We start from the raw sequence: 22,752 nt of genomic DNA, 5'->3' as shown, positions 1-22,752 counted from the left end.
TATTTTTCTATATTTAATTCATCGGGCCCCGTGCGCCGTAACTTTAGTCTTGTAACTGTTGTAAGATGACTAAGTACTTTTTTTGCTCAGTTCAGTTATTTCTGAAATAGGATATGGTTTGTGCTCTCTGGACTCGAGGGAATGGCGGTGGCCTAATGGTTAGCGTGCTGGACTCCAGATCGAACCGTCCAGCGCTGGCCGGGATCATTGCGTTATGTTTTTGGGCAAGAGACCTAACCATCACAGTACTAGTGCCTCACTCGACCCAGGTATATAAATGGGTACAGGCGAAGTTAATGCTAGGGGAACCTGCAATGGAGTAGTATCCTATTCAGGGGGAGTAAAAATACTCCTAGTTGCTTCATGCTACTGAAACCAGATAAGCTCCGGCCTCATGGGCCACTTGGCTCGAACGCAGATTTTACCTTTTACCCTGGTCTCAAATTCCCTGTGGTTTTGAAAATAAACTTTTTTCCATTATTCTTCTCTTTAGAAGTGCCTTTTGGCCTGAAATAGGGTTGAAAAAAATGACAAATTTTGGTCTGAAATAAATACGGTTTCAAGATGCGGGACTATGGGTGCAATCAGGGAAGATAACATAACTTGTGTTTAAAATAGCTTCTTGGTGGTATATAGGGCATGTTCTTAGGCTAAGGTAACAAGCATTATTAAAAGAAGCTAACAATCTTGACTTACAAAATTCATTTTAATAATAAACATGTCTTGACAATATTTATTATCAATATGAAAACAGTCAGTGGAGTACAGCAGGACTTTCCGGGTATTCAAAACTAATTTAAGAGATTCAACATTATGGTCAATCCGTGTTGGCCTAAAATAAAATTAAGTGGCTATAGTGCCAGGGGAAGATAATATTTAGAATAAGTTTAATTTAACCCTTTACTTTCTAGTTTCAATCAATCTAACAATTTGCTTCGATTTAGGTAGTTATTGGTTCAATTCGCGCCAGCCCAAACTCAGCAAACAATACGGTTATCTAAACCTTTGATTGAAGAGTTTGCCAACTAAGTAAAACTTCTTTTTTCTAAGGTTGCTAAATGGACGTTTTACATGGATTTTCACGGATCCTAACTAAATACACACCGGAACTTAAGAAGCTACTCATCGCTACGCTATGAATAGCAATGCTACACACTGCCAGTGAGCTTTGTGGGGAAGGGGGGCGGGGGATGGTGGTGTGCTATCATTTACACCGATATATGCCGCCCTAAGAGGAAGAGGTTTTAGAGCAGTCATAATTCAGAATATTGTTATAGATTTGGGCTTTTAGTCTAATTTTACGTATCAACATGGCGTATACATTATTATTGGTCATAATTTTAAAATGTAAATGAAAAACAAACCCAAGGATTGAATTTGAGTAAATGCGATTAAAGACAATTACAAGATGAAGTAAGTGAAGATCTTAAAATATCAAGTCTGATATGTTATGACAAAATGACTAAAGGGCAAGGCCGGTCGATAGAGCCTGCGTACCCAAACTCCCTGGAAGTACCCCCTTTCCCCAAGGCTAGAAAAAAATAGAGATCTAAGGCGGCGACATGTTCTGACATTGACAACAGCTTCTGATTTCCTGGGCGTACTGTTTCCAAACCTGCTTGTAGACCACGCTGTATTTTGGGTCGGGTGACGAAATCCGCACATACTGGTTGGTTCTGACCAGAAGATCCTGCGTAAACGACCGCTGAAGACAAAAACCGTCGGAACGTCCGCTGCAGAACTGACCACTGAATGTGGAATCACTGTTGCCATCTACTCCGCAGATTTTTTCGTTGATGTACCGAGGGAACCTATCGTCTGGCAACCTTCTGATCCACCAGCATTCGTCGCAGAGTTGATAAAACCCCACTGAAGTCTGGGTACCTGTACGTTCACAGGTCTGAAGCCCAACATTCGCAGCTCTTTTAACACGGCCATGAACTTCTTCGCTAGGAAAGGTGTTTTTCTTTTCGTCCATGGAGCGTCGACGCCTTCCGGTGAATTTGCTTGACCATGATATCGGTTTTGGATTAGGATTGGCAATTGGTTTGAAGGGATTTTCAAAATCTTCTCCGGCCTTTTCTATGTTGACTGCGACGTAATGTCTGTTGAATCCTCCGAAGGCTTCAAGGTCTTTCATCAGCTCCTTTTCGGAAGGCACCAAACATAGGACTTCTTCACCTTCTTGAGTAGTGACGGTGTGATTAACCGTGGTGTTGAAACAAGGATGAACGGAAGGCCCATATTCATCATTTTGTGCGAGGCCCTTGCCTTTGGTAACATCTCGGTCTCCTACCTCTCGGCTTCTAGGAAAGGCTTCCATGTCTTGGACGTCGCGTGCACTTTTGTTGGGCAAGGAGTTCACACGACTGGCTATCAGTATAAGCATCGTAACTGTGAGTAAAACTGGCTTTACTAAAACCTGAAAATAATATGAAATGAAATTAAACAGATGGAGAGGTTCTTTGACTTAAGAAACGTAAAAAGAGAGATGATTTCTAGAGCAGAAATATTTTTATGAACTATTATGTCAAATTCAATAAAAACCTGCTAAAATACAGAACAAGTTCATTAATTTTAAAAAGACTGTTTATGCACGGCTTTCTAAAGTTTTTTTGAGATGATTAGACTGCATTGCACTGAAACACCCAAAGAAACTATAACTCATCGGTCACACCCAGTGAACCAATCAAACAACGCAACATGTGCTGCCAAGCGCGGGAAAATACGTTTGCGACAAGACGCGGCTGGCATTAGTTTTACTCCTGATTGGTTAAAATTAAAACATACCGTTCTGATTAGTTCGATCGCTAATTGTGAAAACATTGCAGTTTTGAACAAACAACTGCGGCGCCGTCAGTACAAATCAAACAAATTAAACATTGTTTGATTAAAAAAAGACCTCACAAGTGCTATCATAATCGAACGGTGCACAGGTGTAATAAATTTTTTGCCTCTGAATCAGTCTTTACACATCCGCTTATAGGGTTTTTCCTTCCGAAAAATTGAAGAAATCGTTTAATGTTTTTCTATGCGCCCTTACAATCGTATATTGTGAAACAAAACAAAAGAAAATTTATTAATCTGTCAACATAATAATCCCTGCTAATGTAATAAAATTAGTATTCACCGATGTATTAGTTTTTACAACTTGACGTATTGTTTTCTTTATTGGGACTGCCAAATTGATTTCGAACTCAGTATGGGTCGCGCTTAAAATATACCACGTCGATTTGAATATTTTAGCAAGCAAATGTAAAAATAAGTTCAACGAGCTAGGCCGAATCGTAAAATGAAAATCGATTAAAAAAGCCAAAAATAAAGGCAAAAAAAAAAAAAATAAACTAACTAAAAACGCCCAAGTTTAAATACCCCATTATGGCAAAAAGGTTCATGTGACTTTTCTTGGCGGCGGTTAGACGGTACATTTGCTACAGCGATCTAAATGGAAAGTCTGGAAATGGCTCTCTGATCGAGTTCCAAAGCAAACTCGTAAGAATTATTGCATTCTCACAAAGGGAATAGAATTGTTGTTCAACATTCTCTGTCAAAATTAGTTGAAAACGTTCCCTACTCCTCTCTTTAATGGCGATAAAACCTTCTTGTGGCAACAGATAGTGTTTCGTTGCACAATGTTTAGGGAGGAAAAGGCACACTTTTAGGAACATGTATATTCTGCGGAGAAAATTGGTTTTCCTTTTCGAAAATGCGTTTCTATTGCCATTCTTAACTCGATTCATGAACCTTTTGAATATGCAATTTGGTAAGCCGGACAGCAGGAGATATCAAATATTGTTTCATTACTAAACAGTTCCCTTACCTTCATTTTCTCAAAAAGCTGTCTTACTTCTTTCTGCAAACGAAATAAGGCCACCACTTAACATTTAGGCAATAATTGGTAAATGTGCTTGTATGAAAACACCACTACTGGTTTTAATAACTTTTAACTTTATAAAACAAACATTGATGACACTTGTCATTTTATCTATAAACAACCTTGTTCGCTTGAAACACCTTTTATGACCACTAACGTCCCCTTTGAGAACTTATGAACAGATCATTTTAAAATACACAGATTACAAATTTTTTTTTCTTGGTCTTGGGATGTGCATCTTTTTTAGCATGAGCTGAATAAATACAAATTAATTTTGTTTTACTTACTTAGTAATAGCATTTCAAACAACTTAAGCTAGCTAATTGCAACTTAGCCGGTAATGAGTAAGGATTATGTAAATAGCTTATGTACTCAACAAGAAATGAACCTCAAAAAATGAAACATATCTTCTAATGCGATCGATACTGTTTCAGCAAACATGTTTGAATGTACGAATTTCGAATTGAAGTGTTCCTAACTAATCATCTTAAGGTCATGATTTGATCTGACCAGTGATTTTTTTATAAGGGCTTCTCTTGTCCTTTGTTTCATACGATAATTTCTCAGCTTCAAAATAATGATAAATTTTAGGTGAGTCGAGGATCATTAAATAATAAGAAGTTGGTGTAATTTTGGTTTATATCCTTGAAAATAAAATAATACAAAAATTTGACCTAACAAAAAACAGTGTCTTGCAAATTACAACTCGTCAAAAGTTTCTTGCAATTTGTTAGTTTAAGGCATTAGTGAAAGGTTTTCTACTCCAAATTATCGTTTGTTGAGTTGCTTACTTACCTAAGATAGATAAATCCCGTACGGACCGGTGGGTCTGAAGATGCCTCTCAGTCTTCGGTGTTAGCTGGACCACGCTATAAACACGATATATCACCGGTCTGTAGGCGTTGTAACATTGGTCACTATTGGTTACAAACATCGCTTACCGGCCCTTTCACCCGAAAAGCTTCCGTCTTCAAACAAAGCAGTTCAATTTGGGCGGAAATTTTTTCAAATAATGACGGGAGTCCAGAGCAACGGGGAAAAAAAATCATTTTACGAGCCGGAAAAACTGCAAAACTTCCACGAATTCAGAAGTTAAATGGGACGGTATCAAAGCGCTAAATAAAATTGAAGACCAATACGTGCATGAATACGTAAGTAGCCGCATATTTAAATACAGTAGCGTATTTTTGAGGGTGATCCAGGCTAATTTGATAAAATTCATATATATTTTTTTAAATTAAAAGGTGTAACGCAATTTAACATTGTTGCTCGGGCGAAGTTTAGTCTGAGTGATCGGGCTGGTATTGGCCAGCCCAAAGTTCCTTTTTTACCAGCCTTTGTGCGATGTTCGGGATAGACATAAATAATTAAACTATCAACACTTAACTCAACGTAGGTCAAACCGTATGTTACTACCTAAAAAACTTCAAGGTGGTCTCGGAATAAAACAATTTTGCTTTCACAAAGAAAAAAAAACAGTAATTATTAGTTTTCACAAAAAAGGTCTTACTATGTCTTGTGTGCCAAGGGAAATACAAAAGATAAAATAAAGTATTTGATTTTAATTGGATTTTGACACGCTATCGACATGCAATTTTAATTAATGTAACGTTAATATCAGTAGATGAAAACCAAATATCGAAAGTTTTAAAAGAAAAAACCTTGAGGTGGTCTCAGAGTTTCGACAGAAGTTGATTGACATCCGACGTGACTCACGTGGACGTCTGTCGTAGTTTTTGGTGCAAATTGTAAATTGTTTTAGTGTACGAAAAAACCCGTGAGCATTAAGTTCTAGAAAGCGTCCTTCTTTTTGGATCACGCTTAGCAGAATGCTACCGTGCTTTTGTAAGTGTCAGAGCAAATATACGACTAGCTGTTAATAGTAAAATATTTGCAAGCGTCTGTAGATGTCGGTCAAAAATTTGAACAAATATACTACTGTCTACAATAAAATATTTGTAAGCGTCTGCAGATATCGGTCAAAAATTTGGGTCATTTGCTTGTTAATTTTTTGCCCGTTTGTCATTTGTCAGTTAATTCTATATGTTCATGTCGCGCGCGTATTTTGGCGAGTGAAGTCAAATCCAGCCATATGCTGCAAAAAAATCTGGTATTGTGCACTTCGGGGTAAAAGCACCAAATTTGGCATGGTGATAGTATTTAAGCTGCTGAACAATATTAGCTAATATTAAGACAAGTCCGTGCCAAGGAGCCAATGGTGCCAAGAAAGTTATTTTTTGCACAGAAGGGAGGACCCTTGAGAACATCTCCCCTACTGCTGATGCATTAGAACAACACAACAAGATAGTGGCCTACCAAGCTGGTCATTGTTGAGGACAGTGCATTGTATCTTATCCTGAACTACCTTCTCTAAGTGAAACGGCACACTCTTATTGGTCCTCTTGATTAAGGTGGTCTTAACATGGTTGACTTTGTTATGATGGATAAATCTCTTAAGGCTGCGTGGGCAAAGCGATTATGTGAAGCTGGAGATAGTAAATGGTGCGCTGCCTTTTCCTTGGCCACAACCCACGTCGGTGGCACATTCCTTTTTGAATGTAACTTTGATATACATGACTTAAATCTGCCTTCAGAATTACCCTCCTTCTACAAAGAAATACTTTCGGCCTGGCAGGAGATACACTCTACAGACCCCTCATCTGCTGATGAATACGGGAATGAGATCATTTGGAACAACCGATTTATTAGAATAGATGGAAAACCGATCTTTTTTCTGACATGGTATCAAAAGCGTGTGATTAAAATACGCAACCTTCTGGAAGATGGTAGGTTCTTGTCCAGAGCCGAATTTCAAAAAAAATATGGTCTAAATGTGAATTTTTAAAAATATTTCGGCCTCCTCTCTGCAATCCCTAGTGGGTGGAAAAACTCCCTTTTAAATACTCAGCAAATACCCTCCAATAATGCTGTCAGAGATAACCTAACACCCTCTAATGTCACTGCCAAAATCGCTCGCGAACATTTTGTTTTGAAAGCTCTTAAATCCCCAAATATAGAACTAGAACTAGTCGGAAAAAACTTATCCCCGAAAGCTATCTACCAATTGCCTTTTAAAGTCACAGTAGAAAACAAACTAAGATGTTTCCAATATAAAATCATTCATAACAAACAAACGTCTTTTTAAAATGGGACTGAAAACGTCACCTCGCTGCGAGCGCTGCAATTTTCCCGACGAAACTTTAACTCATCTTTTGTATGAATGCCTCATTACGCAAAATTTTTGGCGTGAAATTGTTATTTGGTGGAACGAGAAACGATCGGAGAATTGTTCTTCAAACTTGACAGATATTCTGTACGGCTATAAACCAGACTGTACTAAGTTTTACGCCTTAAACCATGTTCTAATCATCGGAAAATATCACATCTTCCAAGCTTGGTTGGATAACAGCACCCCAAGCTTTAAAATTTTTTATCTCGTTCTCAAAGACAAAATCCTTTGTGAAAGCAGAATCGCTTTTAAAAACAACACCTTGTCGAAATTTAGATCAAAATGGGCAACATTACGCACTCTACCGCCTCAAAATGTTTCCACTTAGAATGTGCCACCCGCCTTTTTTCCTATTTTTTTCCTTTTTTCCCTTGTTTCCGCTAAAAATTGTATTTAAAACATTCTGTTGTAAACAAACTTTGTACTTGTACTTATATGTAGTGAAATTGTGTAATTTTTTTTGTATTATCAATATTGTATTTTTTTGTTCGTCTTCTTTTCAATAATTAATATTGTAAAGTCTAATTCACCAATAAAAAAAAATGTTTTAGTATAATTTTCAGAGGTGGATATCAAAAACTGCAAAATAACAATAGAAAACACGAAAACAACAAACAGAAGTGCTTGCTTGCATACGTGTAAACCAGTTTAATTCATCGATTGAAATCATAATTTACACTCAAGTTTTAGTATTGGCAATTGGCTTGAAGGGATTTTCAAAATCTTTTTCAAGACCTTCTTCGCTAGGAGAGATGTTCTTCATCTCGTCCATGGAGCGTCGACGCCTTCCGGAGAAGTAGCTATTCCATCTCATCTGTTTTGGATTAGGATTGGCAATTGGCTTGAAGGGATTTTCAAAATCTTTTTCAAGACCTTCTTCGCTAGGAGAGATGTTCTTCATCTCGTCCATGGAGCGTCGACGCCTTCCGGAGAAGTGGCTATTCCATCTCATCTGTTTTGGATTAGGATTGGCAATTGGCTTGAAGGGATTTTCAAAATCTTTTTCAAGACCTTCTTCGCTAGGAGAGATGTTCTTCATCTCGTCCATGGAGCGTCGACGCCTTCCGGAGAAGTAGCTATTAAATCTCATCTGTTTTGGATTAGGATTGGCAATTGGCTTGAAGGGATTTTCAAAATCTTTTTCAAGACCTTCTTCGCTAGGAGAGATGTTCTTCATCTCGTCCATGGAGCGTCGACGCCTTCCGGAGAAGTAGCTATTAAATCTCATCTGTTTTGGATTAGGATTGGCAATTGGCTTGAAGGGATTTTCAAAATCTTTTTCAAGACCTTCTTCGCTAGGAGAGATGTTCTTCATCTCGTCCATGGAGCGTCGACGCCTTCCGGAGAAGTAGCTATTAAATCTCATCTGTTTTGGATTAGGATTGGCAATTGGCTTGAAGGGATTTTCAAAATCTTTTTCAAGACCTTCTTCGCTAGGAGAGATGTTCTTCATCTCGTCCATGGAGCGTCGACGCCTTCCGGAGAAGTAGCTATTAAATCTCATCTGTTTTGGATTAGGATTGGCAATTGGCTTGAAGGGATTTTCAAAATCTTTTTCAAGACCTTCTTCGCTAGGAGAGATGTTCTTCATCTCGTCCATGGAGCGTCGACGCCTTCCGGAGAAGTAGCTATTAAATCTCATCTGTTTTGGATTAGGATTGGCAATTGGCTTGAAGGGATTTTCAAAATCTTTTTCAAGACCTTCTTCGCTAGGAGAGATGTTCTTCATCTCGTCCATGGAGCGTCGACGCCTTCCGGAGAAGTAGCTATTAAATCTCATCTGTTTTGGATTAGGTGGCTTGCTTGGGGATTTTCTCTTTTTCCCTTTGCGGGGTGTTCTTCATCTCGTCCTGGCGTCGACGCCTTCCGGGGTGCTTTCTCATCTGTTTTGTGGGGCTTGGCTTGGGGATTTCTTTTTCCCTTCTTCGCTGGGATGTTCTTCTCTCTCCTGTCGACGCCTCCGGTCTCTCATCTGTTTGGTGGTTGGCTGCGGGATTATCTTTTTCCCTTCTTCGCTGGGAGTGTTCTTCATCTCGTCCTGGCTCGACGCCTTCCGGAGTGCTTCTCATCTGTTTTGGTGGTTGGCTTGGCTTGAGGGATTTTCATCTTTTTCGCCTTCTTCCTGGGGTGTTCTTCATCTCTCCTGGGCTCCGCCTTCGGGTGCTCTCTCTGTTTTGGTTGGCTTGGCGGGCTCTTTTTCAGACTTTCCGGGGTTCTTCTCTTCCTGGCGTCGACGCCTTCCGGAGAAGTAGCTATTTCTCATCTGTTTTGGTGGATTGGCAATTGGCTTGAGGGATTTTCAAAATCTTTTTCAAGACCTTCTTCGCTAGGGGATGTTCTTCATCTCGTCCATGGAGCGTCGACGCCTTCCGGAGAAGTAGCTATTCCATCTCATCTGTTTTGGATTAGGATTGGCAATTGGCTTGAAGGGATTTTCAAAATCTTTTTCGGCCTGTTCAATGTTGACTGCGACGTAATGTCTGTTGAATCCTCCGATGGCTTCAAGGTCTTTCATCAGCTCCTTTTCGGAAGGCACCAAACATAGCACTTCTTCACCTTCTTGAGTAGTGACAGTGTGATTTACCGTGGCGTTGAAACAAGGATGAACGGAAGGCCCATATTCATCGTTCTTTGAGAGGCCCTTGCCTTTGGTAACATCTCGGTCTCCTGCCTCTCGGCTTCTAGGAAAGGCTTCTATGTCTCGGACGTCACGTTCACTTTTGTTGGGCAAGGAGTTCACACGGCTGACCATCATTATAAGCATCGTAACTGTGAGTAAAACAGGCTTTACTAAAACCTAAAAAAATATAAAATGAAATTAAACAGATGAAGAGGTTCTTTGGCTTACGAAACGTAAAAAGACAAATGATTTATAGAGCAGAAATATTTTTATGAACCATTTTGTCAAATTCAATAAAAACCTGTTAAAATACAGAACAAATTCATTAAAAAATCTGTATGAAAGAATTTATGCACGGCTTTTTAAAGATTTTTCTAAAGTTCAACGAGCTAGGATGAATCGTAAAATAAAAATCGATTAAAAAAGCCAAAAACGGAAATAAAATAAAAGTAAAAAATCAACTAAGTAAAAACGCCCAAGTTTAAATACCCCATTATGGCAAATAGGTTCATGTGACTGTTTTAATTTTATTTGGCGGTAGTTAGATGGTACATTTGCCGCTACAGCGATCTAAATGGCAAGTCTGAAAATGACTAGTTGATCGAGTTCCAAAGCAAACTCGTAAGAATTATTGCGTTCTTACAAAAGGAAAAGAATTGTTGTTCAATGTCAAAATTAGTTGAAAACGTTCCCTACTCCTCTCTTTAATGGCGATAATTTAACCTTTTTGTGGCAACAGATAGTGTTTATCGCTCAACGTTTGAAGGGGAATGAAGAGGCATTCTTTTAGAAACACGTATATTCTGTAGATAAAATTGGATTCCACTTTCGAAAATTCGTTTCTTTTGCCATTCGAAACTCGATTAACGAACCTTTTTGAATATGCCATTCTGAAAGCCTGTCAGCAGGAGATATTAAGTATTGTTTCATTACTGAACAGTTCTCTTACCTTCATTTTCTCAAAATGCTGCCGTACTAGCTTCTTTCTGCAAACGAAATAAGGTCACCACTTAACATTTAGGCAAAAATTGGTAAATGTGCTTGCATGAAAACACAGCTACTGGTTTTAATAACTTTTAACTTTATAAAACAAACATTAATGACACTTGTCATTATATCTATAAACATGTCACGCGACAGATTTAAGAAGAATAACACGAACCAAAGGTTTCCAGGTAACTCTGTTTTAATCGTAGAAGTGGCTGATAACAAGCTCTGATGGTAGCGTAAGCCTAGCGAATTTGGGAGTTAATAATCGTTTACAGAACAGCTCTTTTAAAGGAGAATACTAAACTTAATTACTTTTCATAAGTTTTTCTGCTATTCATATGCGTAAGTTATGTGTTTCCAGATGCCGCGAGTTTCTAGAACAAAAAGAATGCGAAATGAGCTAAGCTTGTTTGCTCATGCAAAAATTTGCAAAAAGGAAAATATCTTAAGTCCTGAAGTTCAATTCAAAGAGCTAATTCGCTCTTGTGAAAGCTAGTAGTTCATTCTAAGTTCTGAGGAAAGGAATTTTAGTTTCAGGTGTTAGAAATATGTGAAACTTAGTAAAACGCACCCAACCGATAACAAAGAAGTTCCGAAGGTGCGAAATGCCGCCAGCGAACCTAGTTTTTAATGAGACAAGCGAGCCTAATCATTGGCCAAATAAGCTATCTCGCAATCTCGCAGCTGAAAACACATCCTACGGAAAGCAATAAGTTTTACAATAGAAAACAGATTTTAAGCTACATAAACAACCTTTCTAAAATGTTCATTTTCTTAAGTTTTAAAGTTTACAATAGTGGTTAACTTAAGATTAATAATCGTTTACAGAACAGCTCTTTTAAAGGAGAATACTAAAGTTAATTACTTTCAATCTGCTTTCATTGCCCCACTAGCCTTTGTGCTATAAATACTGCCGGGGTAAATAAAGGTTATAAATAATAAATAAATAAATAAAAAAAAAAAAAAAAAAAAAAAAAAAGTAGTGTTCAGTGCGCGGTTCTAGAAAAAAAGAAGCGAAATGAGCTAGCTTGTGCTCTGCAAAAATTTGCAGGAAAAATCTTAGTCCTGAGTTCATTCAGGAGCTAGCTCTTTTGAAAGCTAGTAGTTCTCTTTCTGACGAAAGGAATTTTAGTTTCAGGTGTTAGAAATATGTGAAACTTAGTAACGCACCCAACCGATAACAAAGAAGTTCCGAAGGTGCGAAATGCCGCCAGCGAACCTAGTTTTTAATGAGACAAGCGAGCCTAATCATTGGCCAAATAAGCTATCTCGCAATCTCGCAGCTGAAAACACATCCTACGGAAAGCAATAAGTTTTACAATAGAAAACAGATTTTAAGCTATATAAACATCCTTTCTAAAATGTTCATTTTCTTAAGTTTTAAAGTTTACAATAGTGGTTAACCGAAGATTATTATTTTTTTTTTAAGTTAAAGGTAAAATAAGGTTGAAACAAGGATTCCTTTTGATAGGTCAAATATGAGTAACCGTTTAGCGGCTACGGAAAAGTAGATGAAATTGAAAGGTAATTTTAAAGTAACCGCGACGTGAGTTCTCACCTAGTTGGAACGCGAATTCACACTTGACTCATAAATGAAATCCTTGTCTTCCGCAGAAAAGTAAATATAATTGAAATGCTGAGGGCCTCTGATTAAACATTCTTTCAAAATAAAATGAAAATCTGTAAGACAGATTTTGAGCTATTTTTAAAGCAGGCAAAATATCACATTTTCCTATTTTGCAAAAAATCAGTTTTACAGATTTTTATTTTATTTTGCATGAATATTAAAAGTTGGTCTTATTTACACCCTTAAAACTGTAGTAAGCCTCTTAAAAGAGAACAATCTTTTCATCATTTCTTCACTTTCTCTTGCTTGTTTTACTCAAAATCTACCCTTAAGACCCCAACTCAAAATTTCAGAAATTGCAAATTGGCTCTGATTAGACATTCTTTCAAAATAAAATGAAAATCTGCAAGACAGATTTTGAGCTATTTTTAAAGTAGGCAAAATACCACATTTTCCTATTTTGCAAAAAATCTGTTTTACAGATTTTTATTTTATTTTGCATGAATATTAAAAGTTGGGCTCATTCACCTCCTCAAAACTGTAGTAAGCCACCTTAAAGAGAACAATCTTTTTACCATTTCTCCACTTTCTCTTCCTTTGCTTCCTGACAATGGACAGACTGTTCACCGAAAAGATACGTTTTTTTATCAAAGTGAAAAGGAATACGCTATTATATGTAAAAAAAAAAAAAATCAGTCTTCCGGATCGCTGATCGCTAGTTAAAATGGCTTGCCTTGGATAGGTATGTAGAAATGGAATTTTCCTCACTAAGCGCTAGTGTTGAGAAGAAATTCTTTTGCAAGTCTATAAGGGACTTGCCATCCAGGAGTGAAAATGGGTGACGGCAAATTGTTCGGAAAAAGCTGAGAAAATGCTGGGGGGTGACTAAATCGCATCTGGTCAGTGACACTTTTTGATGAGCCGCATAGGTTATCTACCAATTGCCTTTTAAAGTCACAGTAGAAAACAAACTAAGATGTTTCCAATATAAAATCATTCATAACAAACAAACGTCTTTTTAAAATGGGACTGAAAACGTCACCTCGCTGCGAGCGCTGCAATTTTCCCGACTAAACTTTAGCTCATCTTTTGTATGAATGCCCCATTACGCAAAATTTTTGGCGTGAAATTGGTATCTAGGAATAGAATGGTTAAAAATATTAGCGTTAAAATACAAACGATTAAAAATACCTGAAGTATTCTTACATTGGAAAAAACTGATTGTATATGGAATTTAATAAAATATACATTTGTATAATACCGTAAAATTCCGGTCCAAACCCCCCCCCGCTTATAAGCCCCCCCGGTTATAGGCCCATCATCCTGGAAACAAAAAAATACATCTGATTATAAGCCCCTCCGGATATAAGCCCCCCTCTGCTGGATGACAGTACTGAACAGGGCTAAATGTTGCGTTTTTATGCGTTTTTAACTTAAAAACGTTTTTGATCAACACTCCTGTAGATCTTTTCGAGACGTTTTTTTTTTTTCCGCTTATAAGCCCTCCCGGATATAAGCCCCTCCGCTTATAAGCCCACCCAAAACCCCTTACGAAGTTGTATAAGCCCAGGGCTTATAACCGGAATTCTACGGTATTCTACAAAATTGATTATTCAAGAGGTATTTCGGATTTTGCTTTAAACAGGGTTTTATTATTCTACACGTTATATACAAAGAAAACCTCCCTACTTTCATGTTATTGAATTTATATAATAAACATATAATTAATAACTTGGGATTATAAGATCACTCATTGTACATCGACGTTTTACTATCAGCTAACGGCAAAATGAAACACAATTACGCGACCCCAGTGTTCGGAGTAATTCTTATAGCTAATGATGGCACTCATCTTTCTACTCAATGTCTCTTAAAAAAATGATTTTCATTGTCTTTTTATGTGGAAAATGTCAAAAAAAAAAAAAACTGTAGAAAACGCCTTCTCAATTCTTATTCAAAAGCCATGAAAAAAGGAAATTTTAAAATGATTTTTGCCATCGAGTGCAAAGCAAGACCACAACACCTCAACTTTCGTTTCTTTTCTATGCGACTCACAGAGAACAATCTGGAAACTAGTTGATCACAAAAGGTTTGCCATCGGGCTTGAAGGTAACAGTTCGCATGCGCAGTGGCGACGTATCGTTTGAGTATATAGCTCCCACTTCTCTGTGTAAACATCGTGTCCAGCCTCTGCGCTCAGTGCGGGATCTAACTCCCAGTCCCCATCAAACTGTAACAAGTCAAGGTTAAAAATCTTTTGTACACAGAACGCATCAATGCCAGGAAGATAATTCGACACCATTTGAGGATCGCACATTAGCTCATTAATGTATTCCGGAAATCTTCGCGGCGTGGACGGCTGGCGGGTTATTGCCATACAAACAGGACAGATCCTCAAATGCCCATTTTCCGTTGGCGTTTTACCCGCCATGACACTGTACGATTAAGTGTTTCTCCCGGGTTGATCTGTCCATTCCTTTTCTGTCGATGAGAAGATTTACGGTTTAAAATAAAAGACTTTCTGAGGTCTAAGTTTCTTCCAGTATCTAGATCTCTAAACTTCAGAGCTTCTTGAAAAGACGTTGCTAGATACTGGTGGTTAAACATTCCAAGGCATTTCATCTGCTGCTGCAGTTCACTGCTGTACCATCGTCTACACTCGATATTGTTAACTTTGTACTCCATGCCGGGCGCATGCACAGAATTACAAGGGTGAAACTTGGTGTGATTTCTTGCTGTTCCATTTGTTGTTCCATTATTGCTGATGATTACCTTTTTAACACCGCCTTTTCTTCTTCGGCTTCTTCTCGCGGCCACCCATCCTTTACGCCTTTTTCTTGCTCTATGTTTGGTCTTCACACGATTCTGATGCATCTTTCTGCGTGATCTTCTTTTGTTTACTCTACTATTTGGCCATGGACCCTTGTTTGATTTTGTTTTGTTTCCTGACGTGCTTTTGAGCTTCGCAATTGCTATCCTTGTTGGCGATTGAGGTGCAACAGTCTTAGTAACGAAAGCTTTGGTAGGTGCTACGATAGTCGCACCACTGTTAAGGCTACTCTTTCCAAGGGGCTGTTTGCTATTGGCTCCCTGGAGTGCTGATGGGGTTGCTGCTTTACTAGAAGGGCCCCTGTTGGAGACGCCTTGACTGTTCGCCGTCGGGAATTGAACACAAAACACAGCAATAGATGTGGAAAGAAGAACGCTCTGAAACATGCAAAACAAATTGATTTAACCGCTACGCCTTCTGTTATTACTTTTATCTCGTTTTGGACCGTTGGAAGTATTGAGTGAGGGTGGGGGAGGAGGGGGAGGGGAGGCAGAGGGCAGCAATCCAAGAGTATAGGTGTGGGAGCTCTACGGAGATGAGTGGGTAGGATGTTGGATTCCTTAAGAAGTGAAAACCGGGGCATTTTGCAATAGAAAAATCACTAAGAGACGGGAGCCACTAAGGAAAGCGCGGGAACGGGGAGTAGAAGGTAGGGGAAGCGGGAAGTTTAGCCACCTCCCCCCTCCCCTCCCACCCCCCTACGCACACACATTAATGATTTAGAATAATGTCTGTCCCATTTCTTCAGCTATCGAGAAATGAAAACTGAAATGAAATTTCTCGACAAAATGCAACTCAGGACGTCAAAAATATTCGACTATAGTTCAAAGGTCAATAAATTACAGGTGTAGCGATATTTCGCTTTGCGTCACATGCTGATATTGGTGAGCCTGCTTGAGATCTTACTGGTTGATGAAACAAAGAATTCTTTTGTGTAATGGTTGGCAAATTTAAATAACAAAAAGAATTTGAAGTCAGTTTTCTGAATAGTAAAATATCTCTAAAGCGTACGATCTGAGATGTACTGTTAGGCTTATGACAAGAGAAGTTTTCTGTGATGTTTTTAAACAGTAAGAGATCTCGTGATGTCTTAAAACTGGTTAGGGGACTTCTTCGGTACGCTGAGTAGGGTTGTCTGTTTCCCAGATTTTTCTGCTTGAATCGTAATTTTGGAATTCTTACAATAATCAAGATTTAATTACCTGTATAACTTCCATGTTAATGGTTTGTGTAGTTGCAGCCAGAAATAGTGTTAGGCTCCAGGCTTCCGACCAAACAATTCACTTGGACTGAAACAGAGGTACGAAGACTTGTTAACACCATATTATCGGTACACTACCCGATACGACAAAAATCCCTTGCATTTCTAGATAGCTTAACTGTACACTTAATCTTAAATATTACAGTCCCCATAAATCAAATTCCCCTGCTTATAATGAAGAACTAAACTCCGGTCATAAAACTTGACATTTAAAATTTATTCAGCCAGGTATTGGAGACATGTAAAATTCAGTTAGATATTACTCTCAACTTGAGTGCTTGTCCTACGCACGACTTTAAACAAGACGACTCTTTTGCTATTTTGAGATTATTTCCAGGTCGTTCACTTACAAATTTAACGTCACACCATGCAAGTCAATGTTTCGTTTTCGAGGGAAAAAAATGAAAAATAATGCAAATTCTACCGTTTTCTACTCCTACATTTTAGTTATAAATCTTAGATATATATAACGGACACAACTTTTTGTGCCTGTGATATCGGAATTCCACTCAGTGTAAGCAGTCTTTGACGTCTTTTCCGCCAAGTAAGTAAATTTACTTGAAGACTTATTCCAAAAAAAAATATTTGGTAGCCTTTTTAAAGAAGAAAAATGCCATTTTCGTACCTTTACTGAGTGTCACATCTTCGTGATTCCGTGTAGTTGCTGCATTATCTGCATAACAAAGGGAGAAGTAGTACAAGACGTACAATACTCGATTTGATATGTAATCAGAGAGAAAAGGTCTTTTAATATAAAACCCAAGTAACCGCTGGCGTTCTACCTGTCGCCTATCTCTATCATTCATCATTTTTAAGAATATCTAAAGAGTTCACTAACCAGTCATAAACCCGACAGTGACAACGCTTTCAACTTCTCAAAAATGCCATTTTATTGTGATAGCAATAGGTTTGATATAGCATCGCTTTGTTAACGCACGTAATTTGTAAAATATAGTGTTCCATTTTAAGTTGGTCGGGTTTCTTGCGTTGGTTGGGGTTTTCGTGTTCCAGTTCGAAAAAAATATTAGGTTGCTAGTTTGTTGATCACGAACCTTTTTCCTCCATCACCAATCTCGGTTCCAATGGTAATTTGTTTTCTTTTTTGAGGTTTTCCACCATACGCCCCTTTTTCAACCCTTTTTGGTTTGAAATGGTAGATCAATATTCATCAATCCTTTCAATCAAATCAAGCGACAAACGTTCTTTCCGATAAAACATCAACAATAAAGACACCGACCTTAAACAAAAAAAAAAATGGTTGATTCCATTAGAAAACGACCTATAAACTGTACCAACCTGTAACAGCTGAAAATTTGTCATATTGTGATACTTATAATAAATCAACCAAAATGGAGTTAAATCATTTAAATGTCTGGTCCTTACAGAACACAATAATAGTTTGCACTTCTGACAGAGAAGCAGATCTTTCTCCTGATATTCTAGTACTTTCTATTTTGGCCACGTCACCCGTCTAGCTATCAAATATAAGGTTATAACTAAATCACTTAGTCAATCTCAGAAAGGATGTACTTGACTGTTGAGTTTTGCTGCATCTTCGGTAGAAAGTCCACTCGACGAATAAGAAGCGCCTGCCTTTTAAAGACCTCAAGTACAGAATAAGAAAGCCGGACTTTGCTCGCATAATTGATAACAATCTTGTTGAATTATCTGGGGCTTACGTCTTTAGTCTCTCATAAGTTATTAAATTTAGTATATACTTAAGGGTTTGTCTGTTATCTAATCAATACAGATCGCTTTGTAGCAGTGTCGCCAATAAAACTACATGTACTGGCACTTGGTTAAATAAAGTTATTCAGTTAGAAAAGGCAAGATAACGCATGGTTAAATTAAATATTTGGCTGATCAAATATGCCGCCCCTATTGATATTTTGAAAAAGTGTGCAGAAATATGTTCATTACCCACACGAAAAAAACACCTTGTGTTAAAAGACAAAAAGGAAAATTGAAAAAAAAAACCCTGCATGCAAAGCTCAAGATTCACTAACCTTTATCAAGACACGTTCAGTTGTCTTCGCCAATTGCTTCGAGCTTCTGTTTTAAACCTGCTCGTTTTAATGAATGCCTTTACCTTGCCAAATAGTTTATATATAGATTCCGAAGTAGTTAAGTTAATAAATACTGTCTCGATTGCCAAATAAGGAATCCCTATAGCTACTGGCTAAATGGTATTGGCCAGTTATTCAGTGGCACTTTAAATGAAATAATTTTTCTAGGTTTTGAATCTTGATGAAGTTGAACCTGCTAACTAATGCTCTAGCAATTCACCTGACATTATTTTAAAAACTTTATGTATGTTTTATTGGTATTTTTGTTTATTCCATAGGTTGCGATTCTTTGATAAAATCTGAGTTTTTGATAAATAGCTGACTCTAATGTCGCTAGCGCTAAGCCTAACCGAGATAGTACCAGTATCCATCCTCTCTTTCTTGCTAAACAATATCGCTTGTTAAAATTCTAACTGTGTAATATATCAAGTACTACAAATGCTCTTGATTTATACATTAAGTAAATGTCCATTAATAGTAACACACAGAAAAACAAAGAAAAATGGCCTGAAGTGTTTGTCCTCAGAGAGCAATTGATTTCTACAGGAATCGCCAAAATCGCGTAAACTGTAGCCTGTCTTCAGTTTGCATTTTGACGCAAAAGTAGAAAATATTCCGTTCTGTGTAAGGTCAGGCCTGCTGGAAACGATAAAATTCTGATAAGTAATAGTGATTGAAACTCAATTCCTAGTAGCTTAGTAACTCTACAATTGTAGTATAAATAAAGGTAATTATAATATCTGCAGGAAAGTTCGACAGGTCTTATATTAGATGAGGCCTGGTTATTGACCCTTCCTTCCGTTGTCCGCTGGTAATCAAGAAAAAAGGAAAAAAAAAAACATAAAAAAATATTTCTGTTGTACTCCGCAATAGACTTCTCCAGGGTTTCCGGCGCCAACTTAAGTGGGAGCAAACACAGCAAACATTACAGTAACTGTATGGAATTTTGACAGAAACTTGAACCTCTCTAACTTGGTCAAAATATATCGGATTTTGCAACTGATTGTTTCCTTTAAAAGGTATATGTATCAGTTCAGTGATATTTTGTTCTAAATATAGAAAAAATATTCACACAGTAACCGTTGCAAACAAAATTTTTAAACTTAAAACAAACCTTTCTAGAATAATTTGTCAAATCAAGCTACACGACAAAAAGTTTTAACGACGATTTTCTAACGTCGTAATTTATATTTAAGCCAGATGGCCAATTCTTTAAAAATAATTGCAAATTTCCAGTGGTTAAAATCAACTCAAAATCTCATACATTTACTGCCGGGTTTGCACCTCAGGCAACACGCTGCCGGATTCAGTGGAAAGGTCTATTTAAGGGAAAATAAACAGTTTATTTGTAGTGAATATTCAGTGATGTAGCAGCTCTCATAAGCTTGTAATTCTACTTGTCCTCTTGTGTAGAAGTTGCTATTGCTTTGGAGGCTAGGGGCATTGTTCCTGTTGTTTGTTCTATTTTTCTCTAGATGGGTAGCGAACCATGCACGTGACCTTAAGACGTCCTCACCCTGAATATTAATTAAAAAATAGATAACAAGAATAAATCTGATAAATTAAATTATCAAAAAAACGAAATGTGTTGATTTAGCAAGTCACAAATAAATTGCCATCGGGCTTGAAGGTAATAGTTCACATGCGCAGTGGCGACGTATTGTTTGAGTGTATAGCTCCCATTTTTCTGTGTAAACATCGTGCCCAGCCTCTGCGCTCAGTGCGGGATCTAATTCCCAGTCCCCATCAAACTGTAGCAAATCTAGTGTAAAAGTCTTTTGAATACAGAACGCATCAATACCAGGAAGATAATTCGATACCATTTGAGGATCGCACAAAACCTCATTAATATACTCCGGAAATCTTCGTGGCGTCGACGGTTGCCGAGTTATGGCCGAGCACGAGGGACAGATCCTCAAATTCCCGGATTCTGTGGGCGATTTCTTCGCGTGGCACTGACCAATCAAAGTTTCGCCTGGGTCAATGTCAACATCCCTTTTGTGATGAGTGTAAGATGAACGGTCCAAGATATAAGAATTGCTAAGGTCCAATCTTTTCCCGGTATCCAAATCTTTAAACTGCAGCGCTTCTTGGAAGGACGCTGCTAGATATTGGTGGTTAAACATTCCCAGGCAGTTCATCTGTTGCTGCAGTTCACTGTTTTGCCATCGTCTGCATTCGACATTGGAACCTTTGTATTTCATTGCAGATGTTTGGATCGAATTACAAGGGTGGGTCTTCCCATAAACAAACTGGCTTGACTGGTTTTGGACATTGTCCTGACTTGCGGTGTCATTGACAGCTGTATAGTTGGTTGGGTTTGGTATTTCCATGCGTAAACTTCTCCGACCGAGTCCGCTTTTAACACCATTACTTTGTCTGCTGCTAAGATTCCGAGCATTCGCTAACGGGAATTGAACCATAAACACAACCAAAAACGTGGACAGAAAAATGCTCTGTAAGAAATAGAAAATTCAAAAATACTTTTTAGGTACACGACCCCACAAGCTTGTAAGCTTTTAATTTTATCGTGTTTAAATAAAGGCAACTTACTTACTTACTTACATTGGTTGATGCATTAACTTTTCCATGAAAAGCCTTTTGAATAAAGCTAGCCATTTATTATTCATTCGTTCATTTTTTCTATAATTTCCTTTTTTAATAATTGATACGACGGAAGGGAACAAGGCAACGCTATTGTCGGACAACGCGAAATTTAAGGTCGGGACACACTAGGCGACAAGTCGCAGCGACAGGTCTATGCGACAAGTCGTTTCGTGTGAAGTGCTTCAAAACAAATCGCTGCGACAATAATTCGTTGCATACGCAGCGAATTTGGAAGAGTGGGAATGTGAACTAGTTTTCCATCAATTTGGCGAAAATATATGACGCTCTCTCATTGGTTAAGTTATATTTTGTTGCAGCGACTTGTCGCAGACTGAAGTGTGCAGACCCTGCTGCTTTCGCTCATTTTTTCGCTTCGATCAGTCGCACGAATTCAAACTGGTTCCACAAAGATTGTCGCAAAAATGCACTATGTCACACGAGGCAACATGTTGCAACAACTTGTCCCCGCAACATGTTGCAGAGACTTGTCACCTAGTGTGTCCCGAGCTTTAAGGAAATCTCATATACCTTTCAGCATTTCTTTCATTGAGTTACAAAACAAAGGGATACTATAAAAAATATTTGGCGTACATTGTTTGGGACTTAAATATAAAAGAGAGAGCAACATTCTATTCCAACATCGCTTTTATTCTCTGAATAGTCTGAACAGTAACGTAATAAAGAATATAATTTACTCACTTGTATAAACTCCATTTTGTAACCGCTATGAGGTATCAGAAACTCGTGCCAAAGAGGCAAGGTGACTTCACTGAGGGCAAAAATATAAACAGCGTTAGTAGTGGAACACGGCTAAAAATGAAGAAACCGTTTTTGAGCCTGTCATTTCTAAAGAAAGTAACACCCATACTTGACTAAGAATGCAAACGTTAAAATCCCCTGTAATACCTTATTCTCGCTTATGCTGAAAGCAGTTTCGTTGGCAAATAGCGTGTTCGCTGACTCCTTTACTTCTTGTGGTAGTCGTCTGTGTAATCCTTTCGAACCAAACAATATCTTATGACGGTTGAACAATGATTCGAAACAGAGGTCCAATAAAACCCTAACAACTATTGACGCATTTTACGGTCTCCTATCTCTATCAGTAAGGGGAAATTTTTATGGAATGAAACAAAAGTGCCACCTTTTTAACCAATACTTATTTTTGTTTCCTCCGATCAGTTTTTGGTAGAAACGACATTTTATTGAAGACGCAGAAAGGAAATATGCCTTTGAAATCCTTTGTTAAGTGTAGTTTGTACTTCTGTCAGAGATACTTTTTCATTCATTACAAAGAGAAATTAAAACATGCAGCCGATCTGTTAAGTGATATTTTAGATTTCTATTCGATATACGTCATCGCTATCAAACAGTTTAACGCTAAAACGATAAGTAGAACAACATCACTCAATCAATCTTGGAAAACTTTAAGGGCACTCAGTTTCAAGTTGTTACGTCTGTGACTTTCGATCTATATATTCGATATACTTACATGATGTATAATACATTGCATAATACCCTAACTGCATTAAAAGAAAAATAATGTTTAAGTAACGAATAACTTAGGGTTTATCTTCTTGATACATACAGCTTAACCACAGTATTCGCCCAAATGATTCATTTTCTTCACCTTTTTAAAACGACTCAATCATTCCTAAACTTAACTATCCTTTTGCCTATATGTTTAATTGTACTTTGTAACTCACAATTA

General features: G+C 37.8%; 3 protein-coding genes and 1 pseudogene across 5 annotated transcripts in view; all 4 read right to left on the bottom strand.

Moving 5' to 3' along the window:
• The window catches only part of LOC144642517 (uncharacterized), a 109,390-nt gene that overhangs the window by 57,797 nt on the left and 28,841 nt on the right, over nt 1–22,752 (bottom strand). The window lies entirely within an intron of this gene.
• On the bottom strand, nt 764–10,754 carry LOC144641681 (uncharacterized). 2 transcript variants are annotated; one of them, XM_078500712.1, is made up of 3 exons: nt 4,670–4,766; nt 3,821–3,853; nt 764–2,422 (listed from the first exon to the last, which is right to left on the bottom strand). In XM_078500712.1, the coding sequence occupies exons 2-3, from the start codon at nt 3,824–3,826 to the stop codon at nt 1,550–1,552; spliced, it is 879 nt and encodes a 292-aa protein (XP_078356838.1). In that variant the 5' UTR covers nt 3,827–3,853; nt 4,670–4,766; the 3' UTR covers nt 764–1,549. The 2 variants fall into 2 exon arrangements, with proteins under 2 accessions (XP_078356838.1, XP_078356839.1); XM_078500713.1 differs by lacking the exons at nt 3,821–3,853; nt 4,670–4,766 and adding an exon at nt 10,673–10,754.
• Nucleotides 13,891–18,460, bottom strand: LOC144641680 (uncharacterized; annotated as a pseudogene). The gene is made up of 4 exons (XR_013568604.1): nt 18,378–18,460; nt 16,997–17,044; nt 16,313–16,399; nt 13,891–15,487 (listed from the first exon to the last, which is right to left on the bottom strand). The product of XR_013568604.1 is annotated as an uncharacterized LOC144641680 (transcript).
• On the bottom strand, nt 19,992–21,824 carry LOC144641679 (uncharacterized). Its single transcript, XM_078500710.1, has 2 exons — nt 21,744–21,824; nt 19,992–20,893 (listed from the first exon to the last, which is right to left on the bottom strand). The coding sequence occupies exons 1-2, from the start codon at nt 21,756–21,758 to the stop codon at nt 20,039–20,041; spliced, it is 870 nt and encodes a 289-aa protein (XP_078356836.1). The 5' UTR covers nt 21,759–21,824; the 3' UTR covers nt 19,992–20,038.

Source organism: Oculina patagonica, chromosome 2 (assembly GCF_052425735.1).
Source record: "Oculina patagonica isolate OP01 chromosome 2, crgOcupat, whole genome shotgun sequence".
In the NCBI taxonomy this organism is placed as follows: Eukaryota; Metazoa; Cnidaria; class Anthozoa; order Scleractinia; family Oculinidae; genus Oculina; species Oculina patagonica.
The sequence above is the reverse complement of the archived record's forward strand: the minus strand, read 5'-3'. Positions and strand labels throughout refer to the sequence as shown.